Source organism: Ursus americanus, chromosome 24, assembly GCF_024610735.1.
Source record: "Ursus americanus isolate L20-20 chromosome 24, mUrsAme1.1.p, whole genome shotgun sequence".
Taxonomy (NCBI): Eukaryota; Metazoa; Chordata; class Mammalia; order Carnivora; family Ursidae; genus Ursus; species Ursus americanus.
Window position 1 is genome coordinate 19,160,273 of NC_142150.1, and position 19,442 is coordinate 19,179,714.

Below are 19,442 nucleotides of genomic sequence, written 5' to 3' on the forward strand. Positions count from 1 at the left end.
TGGCAGAAACATCAAAAGACATGTCTTTCAAAATGGAAAAAAATCTCCATTAAGGTGCACCCGCTGGGAACTGCTATCTCCCTATATGCCAATGTGAAACCTTTAGTTACCAACCCCGATTTAATCCATTACACACTGAAACAGCCAACCAACGGCACAACAATCTACCTTTTTGGTGAGTAAAATGGTCCATTAATAGAATGACCATATTTTAAGAGGATGAGAGAAATGTCATGACAATAAGGTGGGTTGGGAGCTATTTTCCAAATATCAAATATTGTGCAAGAAGACTAGAAAGATGGAAAATGGAGTGTTATTTATGTGTTGGATCTTTAGCATGATAAAAATCAACAAATACCAAGACAGAAAATACGGAGATAAGATGTGTTGAGTGGGAAAAACTCCCTTAAGGGTAGCAACAATGGAAATTTTAGCCAAAGAAAGCCCAGTATTACTTAACAAGTCAAGAGAATAAGGCTAAGGGAGATGTCTTTATAATTCATTCACCAAAATTTGCTTGAAGCATTAAAAAACAGTGGAAGTTATCAAAACAAAACGCTTGCTCCTGGTAAAGGGACTCCTTGTAGCACTTCACTTCTTCTGTTGTTTTCATTTCGTTATTTTGGTAAGGCTTCAAAGACATGGCTCAAAATTGAAAAGTGTCCCTCCTACCTAAATCTCCAGCCAGCCATCCCTCTTTCCAGAGGAATCTACTATCACCAATTTCTTACGTTTTCTCCCAGACCAGAGACCTAAATATTCTTTAAACTCTAATTTCATAAAAATTTTCCTCCTCTATGTGCTTGCCCTTGTTTGTTTGTTGTTGTTTTATTTTTGTGCAACAGTTTTTAATTAATAATAATCAGGGTCTTTTCTCCTTGGTAGGTCCGTGTTCATAATTCATAGTTTGAGATTTTCCAGTGGGCTGTTTCTTCTCAGAGGCCATAATCCCCAGTCTAATCGACAGGTGTCACAGGATTAGGACTTTAAAAGGAACAGTATGCATCAGAATCTGACAAGAATGCAGAGATGCTATTTTTACCCAAATAACCTTTAAAAAACCAAGATATTTAAGACAAGAGAAAATACAATGCATAGCCATCACCAAACCAAAGTTCTAAGAGTGTTTGAGTCTTGACCTGACAATGTTGTCCTGATTCACATGCCAGCTAGCTTGGATTTTAGGACATTCACCTCATCTGATTTTTCAGGTGTAGACTGGCCCTGAGCAATATTGGCCTCTGAATGTAGTTGGGAGTAAAAAAGAGAGAATGGGTGTTTTATTGGGGGGAAAGATAAGGAAGGTGCCATACATGGTCGGAGAGGCCTCCCAAAGACTCCTTGCTATGACCATACCCAAAAGGAAGGTAATATGCAGATTTCAAACATATCAGGTCAAATTTTTTTCCATCCCATACCCAACTGAGGCTATGGACAGTTAGGGAGGTGGAAAAGACCCAAGTTCTAGTCCGAGTTTTGTCACAAACTTATAAAATGAGGTCTTTGGCCTTGATAAACTCCAAAGTCCTTTTTTTTTTTTAAGATTTTTTATTTATTTATTTGTCAGAGACAGAGAGAGAGAGAAAGCGTGCGTGCACAAGCAGGGGGAGAGGCAGGCAGAGGGAGAAGCAGCCTCCCCACTGAGAGGGAGCCCAACATGGGGATCAATCCCAGGACACCAGGATCATGACCTGAGCCAAAGGCAGATGCTTAACCACTGAGCCACCCAGGCGCCCCTCCAAGTCCTTTTTACCTTCAACTTTCTCAGTCCAATATGCAATTTTTCTCCATATATTGACTTACATACCTGTTACATGGACATAAAATTCCTTTGATTTATCACAAATTTATTTGCCATGAAATAACAAACTGTATACTTTAAATGTTTTTAAATCCTTATCAAGAAAGAGAAGTGACTGGTGGACAGGTGTCATTTTGAAGATGTCCGTCGTTCATTCCTCCTCCACCCTGATTTCTTTTGGTGGTAGTATCTGTGTACAATTTTGGGGGGACAAGTTCCAGTATTTGCTTCCCCAACTACAGAAGCTTAAGAGGACACTGGAAGTCCCTTCTGCCCACTTCTTTCATTAATCAATCCACCCATAGGACGGACACGTGACCCATCAAATTTCCCCCTCCGCGCTCTGAATCTTGAGCAGAACAACACGAGAACAGAAGAAACAGCTAGAGTTCATTCACTCTATAAGTGATACCCAGGCAAGACTACTGAGTAATTTCCTGCTACAAGGATTTCTTCAACCTTACAAACAACCCATATCCTTCCAATATATTCTCCTTCTACTGGTTAGTGGTATGCTGTGTAACAATCTACTCCCAACACTTTTAATGCCGTAAAATAACAACCAATTATGTACTCACAATTCTGTGGATGAGCAATCTGGGTAGGGCTCAGCTGGGATGCTGTGTCTCTGCTCTGTGTCAGCTGGGACTGGAACTGATCTCCAGTCAGTAGGAAGATCTGGGCTGACTGATCGCAGACTGCCTCACTCACTCACCTCCTTGGAAAATGGCTGGAGCTGTCAGCTAGAACACCTAGATCTCCGTGTTTTCTCTCCTGTTCCAGTAGGCTAACTGGGCTTCTTTAAATGATGGAGAAATGTTCCAGAAGGTGTAACTTCTCTTCCAACACGTTCTACTGATTAAAGGTAGTTTAAAACCAGCCCAAATTCAAGGGGTGGGAGAATATACTTCATTTGTTAATGGGAAGAGTGGCAAAGACACCCTGCCAAGAAAGGTGGCTGCAGGGAGACAGGATTCACTGGGGACCAGTACTGTAGTAATCTACTGTGTTGGAGTGAGTCTCTGTTGCTTGCAACCCATGAACAATAACTAATCCACCAATCAGTGATATCTGACATGGGACACATTAGATTTTGGGGGACTCTACATTTAGGACATTTTTCCTATTTATACCTCACATATTAATGACATTATCTGGAGAGAATATAGGTGTCATATTCGTGGGGCTGTAAAAAGCAATGAATTTAAAGGGAAATTCTCATGGTTCAAGTCCTGCCAGTTATTCAGCTATGTAATTTGGAACCTGCATGATCTCTGTGACTTTCATTTGTAGTCATTCATTCTGTGACACCTCATTTAGAGAATGAATGAATGAATGAATGAATGAATAGAAGAAATGGGGGTGATAATATTTGCCTAAGTTGTAAAATTGCTGTGGATATTAGAGTGTAACTGTGAACTACAGGCAGTCCTCACTGTAGCACAGGACCATTAAAGTAAGCACACAGGTTGACTGTGCAAGACTGTGTACAGAAAACATTACACTTGTCCCATGACCTCTAAAAATTTTTGTCAAAAATTTTCTCACTATTGGTTATAAATATACAGGAAAATGGGGGGAAATGTTCCTTACTTAGTATGCTACAATACTAGAAATATTGAAAATAAAGTGGTTTATTTATTTGTAAAAAAAAAAAAAACACAACTTATCAAGATTAGTTTGAACAGTGCTTGGCTTCCTGTCATCATATAACTCATACTATGGAGTGAGCATCTTTTCTGTGACACGGCAAATTGTCACCTTACTTTCTAAGTCTGCATCTGCTGACAACCTTTTATCCCTTGCTTGTATTTTCAATGTCATGAAGTATCTCCAAGAGCTCCTTTTATGTGACGTTTTCGCTGGTGTCACCTCCTCCGGGACATTTTTATCCTTTCATCACAACTACTTTCCTCCTTTATGTCAGTAAATTTGCCTTCTCTAAGTTCCTCTGACTGCATGTCTTTCAAAAGGCAGCAGTGTCAACATGCCCACAATCCACCACTCCTTCTCTGCTCCATTTACGTTTGATTCCAGCTTCACTGGCAGTATTATCACTTTTGCTGCTTTGCTGCGCTTGCACTTGTGTTGGCCAGTTCTCTTTTTGATTATCCCTATTCGTAAAATGTCACATGGGTTTATCACCGGGGAACAAGGAGGAAACACAAATACATACTTTGCTGTTTCTGAGCTGAATAACACGTGCACGGTGACACATCACTGACAGACTAGAAGTGGTGACATGATTGGTCACTGATTATGACGTGCATCTGTCACTTACACAGTGATTTGTGGGCTAAGGAGATAGCCTCACAGTTTTTTGTGCATTATGCAACTTCTCAGTTACTATATTTGGTAACTGAAATTTGAACAGTATCGTTAGGAGACTGGTGTTATGCAAACTGGGGTAACTAAAATTTGTGCGTATCAGAGCTATCCAAGCAAGCTCTGTGTTAAAGATTATGTCAAATTTAATTACTGCCACAGTTCTATAAAGAAGCAAAGGCTAGACCTCACTCTTAACTGTATTTAAAAAGGGGTTGGGAGGGGGGCGCCTGGGTGGCACAGCGGTTAAGCGTCTGCCTTCAGCTCAAGGCGTGATCCTGGCGTTCTGGGATCGAGCCCCACATCGGGCTCCTCCGCTATGAGCCTGCTTCTTCCTCTCCCACTCCCCCTGCTTGTGATCCCTCTCTCGCTGGCTGTCTCTATCTCTGTCGAATAAATAAATAAAATCTTTAAAAAAAAAAAGGGGGTTGGGAGGGACACCTGGGTGGCTCAGTCAGTTGAGTGTCCGACTCTTGACTTCAGCTCAGGTTATGATCTCAGGGTCGTGGGACTGAGCCCTGTGTCAGGCTCTGTGCTCAGCATGGAGTCTGCTTGAGATCCTCTCTTCCTCTCCCTCTGCCCCTGCCCCCACTTTAATTCGAACATGTCCTGTGCTCCAACAGTTTTCATCTTTGCCACCCTACAGTCTGCAAATTAATGCTAAATTAGGCAGGCAGGAGGGGAGGAGGAAGGAGTGCAAAAATAAATGCATCATGACGTTCCACAAAGGCCTTCAGGAAAATTCCTGGAGAGGAAAATGAGTATTCCAAACCCAAAGGCCATCCAAAAGTGTCCAAAGATATTGTCCAAATTAAGTAGATTTTTTCATTACTTTTTACTTCCACGGCCAGAACGAAAATATTTCAATATAGCTTTCCATGAATGGGGTTAGGGGTCTCCAAAATATCCATTTTCCTTTATTAGTAGCAGAATCCCAATTTTTGGCTGGTTATGCTGCTACCCAGAATGAAGGTCTATTTCCCAACTTCCCTGGAGGTTAATTATGCCCACATGATTCAACACTATCCAGTGAAATAGAAATGAAAGATTGTGGGGACTTGGGGGAATGCTTTAAAAGGAGCTTATATGATTGGAAAAAGCAACCCTTTGTCCCTCCTACCATCTGGAATGTGATAAGATATTAGAAAGCACAGTCTTAGACTAGAAGGCAATGTTGGCAGCAGAAGCCAGACATTGGGGTGGTAGAACATAAATACAGAAGATGCCTGAGCCCTTAATGTCTTTATGCAAACATCATACCAGCTCTAGGCTGGCTCTCTCCACATGACTCTATGTGTAGTTAAGCCATTCTTTTAGCTTCTTTCTTACCCACAGATCTGAATGCTGCTCCTAATTGATCAAATGAATACTCTTATCTAGTCAGTGGGCTATTTCAATGGCCCAAGTGTCAATAACTGAATTTTCCATCATTCTACACAACAGAGGTCGCAAATGAGGCAGAAACATATGGGCAAAACAATACCCTTCACATGGTGCTGGATATTTAGGAAAGGAAAGCTTATGGTTGTTTGCAAAATCCTAGTACAGATTCAAATAATCAAAACTTAAATACAGACCTGGCTTAAGAACTGTTTGGACCCAAAAAATAAATAAATAAATAAATTAATTAATTAATTTTAAAAAGTTGGGAGGAAAGAAAGTACTAGGTCACAGCAAGCGTACTATAAATCAGAAACTGTAGGTGGAAAACAGAAGACCCAAAATATAATTCAGTGTAGGGCTGTACTCATATTAAACATCTAGAGGAAAACAAAGGAGGTGCCAACTCAGTACTGGTCCCATATCAAAGGAACACTTAACAAACAGAAATTGCGGTGGTCTGGATATCACCATTTTATGAAGGATATGAGAAGAAACTGGAGTTATGTAGCTGGGAGCAAAGAAGACAAGAGTACAGATATGACTGATGTTTCAAATATCTGAAGTGTTACCTTGTGGAAGAGGGGCTTTACTTTAATCTGCATGGTTTCAAGCAGAAGTGGGACCGATGAATGAAATAAATATAAAACCTATTTCAACTCAGTAGAAGACAAAACCTTCTGAGAATTAGAACTTTCCAAATTGGAATGCACTACTTTGTAAGATAGTAAGCTATCTTGCATGGTGAATTGGGTGTACTTTTTAAAGTAAAGACCATAATGGAATTCAGGACTTATTTTGAAACTCAGAATAGAAAACAAAAACCCTGGGGTGCCTGGGTGGCACAGCGGTTGAGCGTCTGCCTTCGGCTCAGGGCGTGATCCCGGCGTTATGGGATGGAGCCCCACGTCAGGCTCCTCCACTATGAGCCTGCTTCTTCCTCTCCCACTCCCCCTGCTTGTGTTCCCTCTCTCGCTGGCTGTCTCTATCTCTGTCAAATAAATAAATAAAATCTTTAAAAAAAAGAAAAGAAAACAAAAACCCTAATGTATCTTGAAATCCTTGAAAAAATGAAGGGATTTTGATTCTAGGGTGACTATCAATGAAGGATCCTGAGAAAGGGACTTCTGCACTGGGCAGAAAGCTGGCAGGTGACCCTGCTAATTTTATACTGTTCTATTCACACTATATTTTCCTATTGTATGTGAACAGATTAATATGCAGTGATCCAGGTGTTGAACAAACGCTCCTTGAGGAAAATGACGATGACTGTATTGGCCAGAACTCCTCCCACTGTAAGTGGATGAAACCGACTCAGAATATTTTGAGGGGGGAAATAAATTCAGTAGTAAGGCGTAAATATCACTTCAGGCATGGGTAGTCAAACAATATGACCAGAAATCTTGCTCCATCTCATGGGTCAATTTTCTCTGAGCTGGCTTCGGTCTCGGGAGACTCTCACCATGCAGGAGCCGAGATCACCTCTGCCAGTTCCCGCATTTCTAGCCAGCACTTTCAACGGGCAGAGAACTCCTTTTATTCTAAGTCTTGTAACTGACTTGGACTAACTTGGGGACTTCAATTGGCCAGGCTTGGGTCACATGAACTGAGAATAGGGCAAGGGTGGTTTCTACAAGGAAAAGAAGGCTTCTGAGGTAAGGGATGCTGTGGAGATAAAAAATACTTAACGTTCACTACAATGACGATGAATGTGGTAAATTTTTAATGGCAACCTTAATGGAATTCTGGGGCTATCTGAATTTCAAAATAGGAAACGGAAACACTATTATATCTTAAAATCCGTGAGAAAATGAAGTGAATTTGATTCTAGGCCTTAATCTGAAATTCTAATACTCAGGCAAATAACAATTTTAACATGTCTGTCTTTTCACCAATTCCCCCCCCCCACCTTTTTTTTTCTTAAGATGCCTCTGTTCACAGACAGCCTCATCAGACAAAGTAATAGCAAATGAAGGAAAAAGCATAAAATGTTTATTGAAGTGGATGAAGGCATGGCATGTAAAGAAAAAATTCTTCATTAATAGCTGAAAAAATCTTTCTCTATATTTAATATTTAGGTGACATATTTCTATTTCAAGAGAAGTAAACATTACAGTCATGAATAGCAAACAGAAACACAAACTCCATTTATTTGTAAAATAAACTCATTTTCTTTTCATATCAATGCAAAAAATGACCCAATGCCATATGTTCCATTTGCCATGATTCTAAGACAGCAAAGCTATACAATTTCTAGATCATTAACTTGTCTTCCTATTTTTCCACGTCTTACAGTTCTGCTAGGTAAGCGTTCGTTCATTCACTTTGATAATGCTACCTTTTATAGGTTTGGTATTTCATTTGCTCAATTACTCCATGCAAAACTACAGCAGCCAGTGGGTGGGGGTGTGGGGAAGAAAAGGGCCCACCCCACAGTTTCTCTAAAAGAACAAGAACTCAAAACTACACTTCCAATGGTTTCAAACAAAAGGGGGTTTTGTCTTTCGCTAGTCTCAAGTTTGAAAAAGGCATACATACCCCCTCATTTCATGTCATTGGAGCCAGGCTGAATGCCACATACTCAGGATAGCACAATGGTACAACACAGCAGCATGTCAGCTCTGTAAGTAGTGGGTGGCAAGAGGGGCAAGAGGGAAGTATCCCTGCAGTCATATAGGAATCATGGAGGGGGTCCCTGGAAGAGAAGAGGAGCAATTGTGGGTGTAAGGTTATCTGCATGAAATCAGAGAAGCAGAATCTGCAAATATATCCCAAAATTAGACCTGAAAAATATAATCCAGGGTCATTGCAATGATGCCAGAGAGAAATACCCTGAGGATAAAGCAGCCATGTATCATCCCCGTGTTTTCCATTTTTATTACGTTGCCTAGCTATCCATAGAGAGATTTTTCTGGCCAGCTTGATCCATTCAAAATGGCTGCATGGGATTGAGGCCGTTATGAAAACAAATGTACTCAACTTCTGAAACAAGCTATACAGTTCACACTAACTAGCCTAGTCTATGTGACTGAGAATATAAAGTCATCAGTAGATGCTTGCCCAAGAAATCAAACAGGAACCAGTAAACATATTAACAGGATGCAGGAGCAAAGCAGTAATAGGAGACATAAGAGAGTACAGCAACTCATGACAGATGCATGCTTACACTATGAAAACTGACTACTTTTTTGGAGATGAACTCAGGAGTTTAAAAAATGAACAGACGTAATAATAACTATGAGAACACCATCCTGATTTATCGAGCTTGAATAAATCATTTAATAAATCCAGCATGGAGGACCTCACTGAATCCTTTTTTTTTTTTAATTTAAATTCAAGTTGGTTAACAGACAGTGCAGCGCTAGCTTCAGAAGCACAATCCAGCGATTCATCACCCACTGCTCATCCCAACAAGTGCCCTCCTTAATACCCATCACCTCTTTAGTGCCATCCCCCCACCCACTGCCCCTCCAGGAACCCTCAGTTTTTCTCTACATTTAAGTCTTTTATGGTTTGCCTCCTCTCTGCTTTGATCTTATTTCATTTTTCCTTCCCTTCCCCTATGTTCATTTGTTTTGTTCTTAAACTCCACATATGCGTGAAATCATATACTTGTCTTTCTCTGACTGACTTATTTTGCTTAGCATAATACCCTCTAGTTCCATCCATTTCATTGCAAATGGCAAGATTTCACTCTTTTTGATGGCTGAGTAATAGTCCATTACACACACAGGAGCGCGTGCACACACCCCACATCTTTTTTATCCTTTCATCAGTCAATGGACATTCGGTCTCTTTCCATAATTCGGCTATTGTGGACATTGCTGCTATAAACATTTGGTGCAGGTGCCCCTTTGAATCAGCATTTTTGTATCCTTTAGATAAATACCTAGCAGTGCAATGGCTGGCTCATAGGGTAGCTCTATTTTGAACTTTTGAGGACTCTCCACACTGTTTTCCAGAGCAGCTGCACCAGTTTGCATTCCCACCAACAGGGTGCGGGGGGAGGGGGGGTCCCCTTTCTCCATATCCTCGCCAACACCTGTTGTTTCCTAGGTTGTTAGTTTCAGCCGCTCTGACAGGTATGATGTGGTATCTCATTGTGGTTTTGATTTGCATCTTCCTGATGGTGAGTGATGCGGAGCGTCTTCTCATGTATCTGTTAGCCCACCTGGATGTCTTCTTTGGAAAAGTGTCTATTCATGTCTTTCTATAGGTGGGTACTAATAATGTCTCCATTTTATAGACAAAAAAGGTGGATCTCAGATAATTTTGTGTAATTTCTCTAAAGCCACACAGCCAGCAAAGGCAGAGCCAGGATTTTAACTCAACCAGTCTGAGTCCAATTCTGTGCTCTTAATTACCAGTGCTTTTTTCCTTAAGCACTTTGCATGAACTTGCTCATTCCACTTGATTCTCATAACAAGCCTAAGAAAATAGAAACAATTATCTCTATTTTTCTAACCAGTAAATCAAGAAGATAAATCATTTGTTCTATGTCCCACTGATGGTGATTGGCAGAGCCAAGATTGGAACTCCTGCCTGTCTGACTGTAGAGCCCACCATCATAAATAATATGTCACAGACAGCTACTTGCCCATCAAAATCTATTCTCCCCTTCTACCAAGGCACATGTCTGCCTCACCAAAAACTACACTGCTAAGCTTCCTTTGCACTTAGGTGTGGCCACTTGACAAAGTTCTTGTCAAAGGAATATGAGTGGAAGTAACGTGTACAACTTCTGAGTCAAAAAGAACTCCCTGACCCCAGACTTCCTCTCTCTCTTTCTCATGAACCGGAACTCACAATGGCAAGGATCAAGCTTCAATCACACAGACAGTGGCTATATCCTAAGGGATGACAGATTTAAAAGCTTGGAAGAGCCCGAGTTCCTGAACGACTGCAGAGAGCAGAGCTGTCCCATCTATCTGGACCACCCTGGATATGAGAGGAAAGTCAGTTTCTACATTATTTAAACCACTGTACTTTTAGAGGATCTTTGTTACGGCAGCTCAACTGATCTCTACTTAATACAGCCAACAAGTGTCACATGAATGAGGAAAAGATGCTACAGACTTGGGTAAGAAGGCAGGCATGAGGGTGTGAGAGAATCAGGGAGACTGATATTCTAATTACTGCATCCTTTCTATGAAATCAGCACTGTAATACATTCTTGATTCCTAAACACAATAAAGTAGTCTCTACAAAAGATATCTGCAAACTTCCTCTAATGAAAAAAGCAAAACAACAAAAACCAACCACCTGGGATGTAACAGACATCAGATACCAGGATTTTTCATTTCTTGTTTTTACTTTGCTTTAGATACTTAAACAGACAAAGAATCTTTTTGAAATGGATTGGCTCTTGGTAGAATTCATTAGAACAACCAACCAGGAATCCACTAGACCATACCAAAACAAAGTCTCCTTTAAAACAGGTGTACTGGGGCACCTGGCTGGCTCAGTCCGTGTAGCAGGAGACTCTTGATCTCGGGGGTGTGGGTTCAAGCCCCATGCTGGGTGTGGAGATTACTTAAAAAGAAAATCTTTAAAACGGGTGTACTGAAATGAGCCCAAATCACAATACTGTGACACACAATTATCCTCGTTTCATCCCTACACTGTATGTTGCCTCTCTTGGACATGTTGTTGTGGGTCATGCAATGCAATCTCTCTTGTCATTTCTTTGAAAAATATTAGGAGAGACTGTAGGGACACATCTTCAATTATACACTCACCCCCGAGTCTGTGGTTACCCAAAGAACCCATGGGATCTTCCAACTGAATCTGAGAAACCGTAAGTTTTAATTTTTTAATGTAAAAAAAAAAAATGCATTCCTATCTAAAGTAATTTTCTGAACCACTACAGTGATAACTTTCGACACCCTAACTCTGGGTTAGAAATGACAAAAAGTATTTTAAGGAGATGATAAGAAAGTATTATATTTGCAAAGATGTTCACTAAAGCATTTTTGAAGAAGGAAAAACCTATAAACAAAACATAAAATAGCAGAGAAAAGAGTTAAGTGATGATCCATCCCTCGGGGAAATACAAGACTGATATTTAAAAACGAATACAAAAAGCCAAAGGAAAAGCACTGAGAAACAAATTTAATCTTTTTGGGTATCTCTCAAAGAGATTTAATAAAGGAGATTTGCTTTTTGCATGACCCAGAACAACATCTCGAAGAGAGGCGACCTACAGTGTAGGAATTAAAAAAACAGGTTCTGCAAGTCAAGTAATATCAGGAGGAGCAGACAGACAAACCCCAGTTGGGGACTTCAACAGGACAGTTGACCGGGCTTTTTCAGTTACTGGCATTTTTTAAAAAGATGAGTCTGCTATAGATGAAAATAAAGTTAAGAAATGTAACAACCATGGCAATATAGAGATCATTATTTGCTCCCTGATGTGTATGAATCAAGATTTAAAAATTACATTTTGGGGACAATCAAGAGAATCTGAATATGATTAGGTTACATATCATGAGATCAATGGATCATGAGACTTAGAGCACATTTCCAAAAGCAAAATAAAATAAAAATCTTAGGAATATCAAAAAATTACTGCTAATTTTGTTAGGTATCAGTATGGGACTACAGTTCCATAAGAAAATATCCATGCTTTCTAGAAATGCATAATGAAGTACGTAGGGGTGAAATGACAAAAGGACTAGGACTGACTTCAACACACTGCAGTCACAGCTAACAACCAACCACAACAAAACACACGCATGCCTATAGGAGTACAAGCCCTGTATGAGCTTGTCTACCTGATAGTTCCTATTTTGAGCCAACACCGACTAGCTCTGCTAAGGCAAGTTACTGACTTCGCAATGCCGCAATGCCTCTGTTTCTCCTTTGTTTACTAGTGACAACAACCCCATCTATCATCTCAGGTTATTGTGAGGATCAAATGAGATGAGCTCTGGAAAGGACTCAGCACAGCATGTCAGCTGTAATTATTATGAACCAAACCCCAGTCACCAAGCCACATAAGCCCTCGAAATCTCTCTTCTGTCTTGCTCTCCAGTTCTTGGTTCCATCCCATTTCCTCTCTTGCTAGCCCGTTTCCTTCTTAAGCATCTGTTTTAATTGTTAACAATGAATTAACACCTCATTAATTTTTTTAAATGACTTTTTAAATTTTTTTAATTTAATTTTCCTTAAATTCAATAGCATAGTGTATTATTAGTTTCAGAGGTAGAGGTCAGTGACTCATCAGTTGCATGTAACACCCAGTGCTCATTACATCACATGCCCTCCTTAATGCCCATCACCCCATTACCCCATTTCCCCACTCACCACCCCTCCAGCAACACTCAGTTTTTTTCCTGTAGTTAAGAGTTTCTTATGATTTGTCTCCCTCTCTAATTTCATTATTTTCTTTTTAAAAAACTTAATTGGAGGGGCGCCTGCGTGGCACAGCGCTTAAGCGACTGCCTTCGGCTCAGGGCGTGATCCCGGCGTTATGGTATCGAGCCCCACATCAGGCTCCTCCGCTATGGGCCTGCTTCTTCCTCTCCCACTCCCCCTGCTTGTGTTCCCTCTCTCGCTGGCTCTCTCTATTTCTGTCAAATAAATAAAATCTTTAAAAAAAAAAAAACTTAATTGGGAAAACCATGGAACAACATGGAAATAAGGAGAATACAAAAGTAGGGGGTATAATTACACTCATATGAACATGGAGAAGGATCAAAGGAAAAGTGGAATATATAAACGGAGGCATTCTGAATGAAAGCAGAACCTTATACCTAATGATTTCTGTTATTAGGTTCAAGCAAAGAAAAGAAAAAAAAAGTGAACTCAACAGACTTAAGGGACCCAAGAACAACTGAATAATAAGTACGGGTGTGCGTGTTTCAATGAAGGGCATGTTTGGCTATTCCTGGAGCATAAAACCTAGAGCACAAAAAGGAAACAGAAGACACAAACTAATAGGAGTAATACTAATACTACTTATCTCATTGATTCCATGGCTTCATGGGGTGTAACCTATGCAGACACACAGTGTCCTGTGCTCAGAGGGCCCCACACTTGGTTTTACATTCTGCGATCACCATTTTGAAATTCTTAATAATTTCTTTAAAAAGGGCCCCACATTTTCCTTTGCACTGGGCCCTACAAGTTATCAGTCCTAATTCTACCTTATGAGATTGGCACTATTATTATTCCTATTTTAGAGAAGAGGAAGCTGGGGCTTTAAGAGGTTAAAGGACTTGCCTAAGGTCACACAGCTAGCAAGTGATAGGATTTGAACACTGGCTCTCTCCATAGGAGACTATGGAAAGAACCGAAAGAGGAAAACAGAGAAGAGGAAAAGGGAGAACAAACAGAAAGCTGAGTAAGCCAGGAAACTAGGCCATTTTATCTACCTGGGCACCAGTTCCTGAGTAATACAATCAAGGCCATGGATTTAGTCTGAGAGTTAATGCAGCCCCATGAAGGAGTCTGTTCTGTAGCTGATGCCAGACTCCGTATCACAAGACTGTGTAAGTAGAACACGGAAAGGGTGTAAGCACCCCTTCACCCTCCTCGAAACTTGATCTGCAGGAAGGAAGGGCCAGAATCATTTTCCCATGTAAACTAGCTAACTCCTTGGAGGCTCCTGTGTTCCCTGGAGAACTAAAGCACTCAAGGATTAGGATGGTCCTGTTCCTCTGTTAAAGTGAAACTTCAAAAACTATGTTTTAACATAATGCTCCCTAGCTTACGCAGCACAGAACATTGTTGGTCCATCCCTGTCCTAACAACCACTTCCGGAAGCCACAGAGCTCGGCGGGCAACAAAGGGCCAACAGGAGGCGCCGCTGGACTAGATAATTACCCACATCCTCCTTCAGACCCACCCTTGGGTTCCTTCCGCCTGACTCTGGAACAACCTAGATGAGGAAGATCATCTTGACGTTAGCAAAACACAGAGTCACACAAAGTCTTCAGGGTTCTACTCCAAGAGGTTTAGCAGCTGTGACTGTGCTTTTAAATGGATCATGAGACTTAGAGCACATTTCCAAAAACAAAATAAAATAAAAATCTTAGGAATCAGGGAACCAGTTCACAGGTTAGCAATAAGAAACCAGTCCCCCAGCTCCCCTGTGTGTCTCACTTCGGAGGACGTGCAATGGATTGTATTCTGTTGCGCTTGTTTCATTCAAGCCAGAGTGATGGAAAGAGTTGTGAAGACTCCTAATGGCAATTAATGGGAATGAGAGAGATTTTCAGATAGGAAGCTAGTCTGCAGGGGGTACCTGAGATGGGGAGGAAGCTCTTGTTCTTCCCTGGGATCCTCTTCCCGTATCTGGATCTGCTTCTTGCCTTATCTTGGGGGAAAATACCCTCTTCCACAGAAGGTAGCCACATAGTAAAGACAGAGTGGTGCCCAGAAAACCAGATGGCCGAATTCACAGATTTCCAAATAAGGTCACAGATCGTAATCCTCCGGAGCAGCTTTTTGATATACAGATTCCATGACCTACTCTAGGGCCACTGATCCCACAGTGTTACAGGTCGTTACCTACAGGTCATTATTGAAGCTGTTGATGCAGCTGGCTGAGAAGACTCAATTAAATGAACTTATTCTCTCCAGGACACATGAAATATAATGTGGATTATTTATGCTGAGGATTGGCTTGTTTTAGGTAAGATAGACTTATTGTGAATTCATTCTCTTTCATTGATTTGACTCATTAGTTACCACCAGGAACAAGCCTTTTAGTTCCTTATGCTGACTCAGCAGTTGCTAGACTGGTTTTGATAGGCAAAAGTTAGGAAGAAGAGAAATAGAGGTCTGATAAATGAGGTCATTAGCAATGCCTAATTCTTACCATGTTGGTTTTTGGCCATGTCTGACTGACTAGTAATAGGTAATGACCAGTAATACATAATGACCTATAACATTCTGAATGCTTACCCAGGAGATGTGAAGACCCACAGTTGCAAGAGACTGAACGGAGCCTGCTAAACTATGTTTATTGACATAGAAGGTACTTGCAATGAAATTAACTGATAAAGGATCTGTTTCCAGAAAAGATTTAACAACAATAACAACACCAGAAACGAGAAACTTCCTATGAATCAATAAGAAAGTCAAAGACTATCCAGTAGAAAAATAGGCAAAGGATATTAATTATGACTAAGCATTCCACAAAAAGGAAATCTGAATGACCTACACAACTATTCAATGATGCTCTGGGAAACAGAAATCAAAAATGAGACACCATTTGATACACACTAGATAACATGAGCTGTAGCGAGATGTGGGAAAACAGAAACTGCAGTAGAGTGCTGTCGGGGGTAAACAGGGACAACCACTTCGAAGAGTATTTTGAACAGGAAAGCGGAAGACGTGCATTTCCATTCCCCAGTGTCTGCCCTACAGAAGCGCATGCACCTGTGGACAAGGAGACTGTTCCAAGATGTTCTCTACAGCATTGTTTGTAACAGCAAAAGAAGTAAAACAACTTAACGGCTCATCAGTTAGATGTATACATGTCAAAATGAATAAATCTCAAAAAATACAGTGTTGAAGGGCAAAAGCAAGGTGCAAAAGCATATTGATGGTAAATGCAACCTGTAAAACTCAAAATAATACTAAGTATTATTTATGGATACACACAGATGTAGTAAATATACAAAACCATGCATGGGGATAGGACATGCCATCTTTAAGCTGGGAAAGAAGTAAAAGAGAGGGGGCAGAGCTTCAACTCTCATTTTTCTATTTTCATTTTTAAAATGAGGGACAAAAGAAATCTGAAGCAATTACGGCACAGTACAAATCTGTATTGTGGGCACATGGGTTTCTAGAAAATGATTTTCTTTTCTGGTTGTTTTAAACATTCAGTAATTAAAATTTTTATTTCAAATGAACTTAAAAATAAGAATGCACATTAGAGAATTCATGTTTCCATGTATATTTCAAGAAACTGGAAATTCAGACCTTAATTATTGACACTCCATACCTTCACTGATTTAACTCAACAGATGACTGGGTGAGTGGTAGGTAGAGAGAAGGAGGCAGGGACAGATGGGTGGGTGGATGGATGGATGGATGGATGGGTGGATGGGTGGATGGATGAATGGGTGGATGGATGGATGGGTGGATGGATGGATGGGTGGATGGATGGATGGGTGGATGGATGGACAGATGGGTGGATGGGTGGATGGATGAATGGGTGGATGGATGGGTGGATGGATGGATGGGTGGGTGGATGGGTGGGTGGATGGATGGCTGGATGGGTGGATGGGTGGATGGATGGACGGATGGATGGATGGACAGATGAGTGGATGGGTGGATGGATGAATGGGTGGATGATGGGTGGATGGATGGATGGGTGGGTGGATGGGTGGGTGGATGGATGGGTGGATGGGTGGGTGGATGGATGGATGGATGGATGGATGGATGGGTGGATGGATGGATGAACAGGTGGCTGGACAGACTCACACTGGGACACAGAGATAGAGATAGAAGAAACAAAGTAGTTAGGGAACCGAAACATTTTAATAAAGTCATATAAAATGAAGTGCTCAGGTTTGGGAGTCTGAAATTCCAGCTCTGCCACCCCCTTGACTGCTACCTCGGGTAGGGCCACCACGTGAACTATACAGACAACCATGTGAATGGTGCCCTCTGGAGTTGTGCGGTGCCCCGGCCCTGATGGATAAATGCCTTCGCTCTGAGTCCTCACTTCTTTATCTGTAAAATGAACCCAATCATAACCTGCCTCACCTCCTCATTTGGGAAAACTACATGGGACAATGTATGTGAAGTGCTGAGCACAGAGCCCAACACGCAGTAAGAACTGGGAATATGGTAATTATTACCCAGGTAGTACTAGGAAGATGGACACGAAGTCCAACATTCAAGGATAGGTTCATGTGCAACAGCAGCCCTAGCAGCTGTCTCCTTAGAACTGAAAAAATCACCCACTTACAGTAGAAAAGTAACATACGTACTTTACATCTACCTAGTCGGTTTGGCTGATCTTGACGACTATGAGTTTCCAGCAGGCACTGGAGTGTGCTAAGCCAGCGGCCTTCCCATCCACTATCCTTCCCATCCGCCCTGCCGCAAGGGCGTGGGGTTAGGCTGGGCTCTTGAATCCTCCCTCTGCTGCCATCAGAGCAGATGGGCCTTTCCGTGCCCTTAGATACAGGGATCTCTTAGCAACATAAGAGATGTAAGGCTTTATAAACAAATCCGATTTTATGTAAAGCTCTCCACAAAGCATCTATACAATGTTCACGGTGTAGAAACACACACAACAAGCTCAGTCATGACGTGGTGTGGCACGCGGGGAGGAGCGGGCAGGACGGGCAGGGGGAGGCAGTAACGTGGGGCCACTGGAAGCCGTCTCTTCTGCGTTTGCACTGTCAAAGCGCAGAAACTGATTTCATCATTAAAAATAAGCTGGCTTACACACACACAGAGGACTTAGCATAAGATTTTCCTGAAGGGCACCTCTTTCCACCATCTATTTCTATTTCTAGTTCAGTCATCTACGTAAGCCCAAAATTTAGTGGCTTAAAATCGCAAGAATTGACGATTTCTCTTGATTCTGCACTTTGCTGGGTGGTTCCTTTGCTTTTCTGGTAGGCTCGCTCATCCTCCTGCCGTCAGCTGGGGAACCACCTGGACGGGAAGGGCCGAGACGCTTCCTCACGCGCCCAGCGCTCAGTACCGGATGTGAGCTAGGTGGCCTCGGTTCTCATCCCCGTTGCCTCTCCTCCTCTGGCAGAGTGGAGCGGCTTCTTCCCCCGGTGGTCTGAGGGTAAGGGCCCAAGAGGACAGAAGGGGCAGTTTCCTCACCCGGTTGTCTCAGGGCAAGGGCCCGTGAAGACGCACGTGGGAGCCGCGAGGCCTCTCGAAGCTGGGGGTGGGACCTGGTCAGCGCTGCTACCTCCACATCCCCCCCCGTCGGTCCAAGGGGAGGAGAAGCAGATGGCAGCCCGTGATGGGAGAAGCAGCAGAGCCCTACTGTAAAAGATGTCAGCGGCACTGGTTTCAGCTGTCTTGGAAAACAATCGGCCACAGAGCTCTCTGAAGTCAGGCATGGACTGCTCTGGGCTTCTGCGTGTGATTTATTTAAAAAAAAAAAAAAAAGTCCACGGTTACAAAGAAAAGTTTGAAAACCACTCCGTTAAAGCCAAAGACCAGAAAATAAAAATTAAGAGTGAGCAGCAATTTTTTTTCTCCTGAAGAAAAGTCTTCCTGGTGGGAGCAACAGGGTTCCTGAGGAAGCGAGATTTCTCCTCCACTGAGCAGACAGTGAAAGTCATATCGATGTGACCAATGAAGATGGTGAACAAGTGACTGGGGGGAGGAGAGGAGTGGGGCGCCCACTGGAGCAGCTACCTGAGACTCGTCCTCGCGGAGCACTGACGACAGAGTGTGATGCTCGCGTGGAGACAGGCCAGGCCGCCCAGTGAGAGAGAGGTGGAGCCAGGTGAGCCCGGGCGGTGGGGGCGGGAGCGAATGGCACGGAAGGAAGCAAGTGCAGGGACAGCAGCAGCTGCTCAGACACCGCGATGCCCTTCACCGGAGGGACAGAAGGCTGAAAGGCGACCCTCCGGCGTTCCTCCCTTCCTCTTCTGGAGAGTGAAGAGGAAAAACAAGAAGGAGGCTTTGTCAAAATAGCAGAGCCATATTAATATAATAATTGAACACTAAGTAAATGAGGGGAGAATCTATAATGGCAACTCAAAAGCAGAAGACAAAGAGGAGAAAAGAAGAGAACAGAACAACACTGAGCTTTAGACAATGAGCAAGCCATCCCCCCCTGAGAAACACTTTCCCGCTCCCTCTGTGCGGGCAGGTGGGCACATAGAGTCACACTTGTGTACGTGGGCTTATAATTGGTTTCATTTTATTCCATAGTAAATTGGGTTAATAGTGCGTCCATATTGTGACAACATTCTCTAGCAAATGTCCTAATTAG

At 42.1% G+C, this 19,442-nt stretch overlaps 1 protein-coding gene across 3 annotated transcripts in view; it reads right to left on the bottom strand.

Annotated features, from left to right (window-relative positions):
• The window catches only part of LOC123799451 (uncharacterized), a 169,566-nt gene that overhangs the window by 118,891 nt on the left and 31,233 nt on the right, over window positions 1–19,442 (bottom strand). The window contains exon 2 of one of the 3 annotated variants that reach the window (XM_045808557.2): window positions 8,045–8,201. The exons of the other annotated variants lie outside the window; for them this stretch is intronic. Coding sequence (XP_045664513.2) covers window positions 8,045–8,052 — 8 coding nt within the window. The 5' untranslated portion in view covers window positions 8,053–8,201. The remainder of the gene's footprint in view (window positions 1–8,044; window positions 8,202–19,442) is intronic. 3 annotated transcript variants of the gene reach the window in all.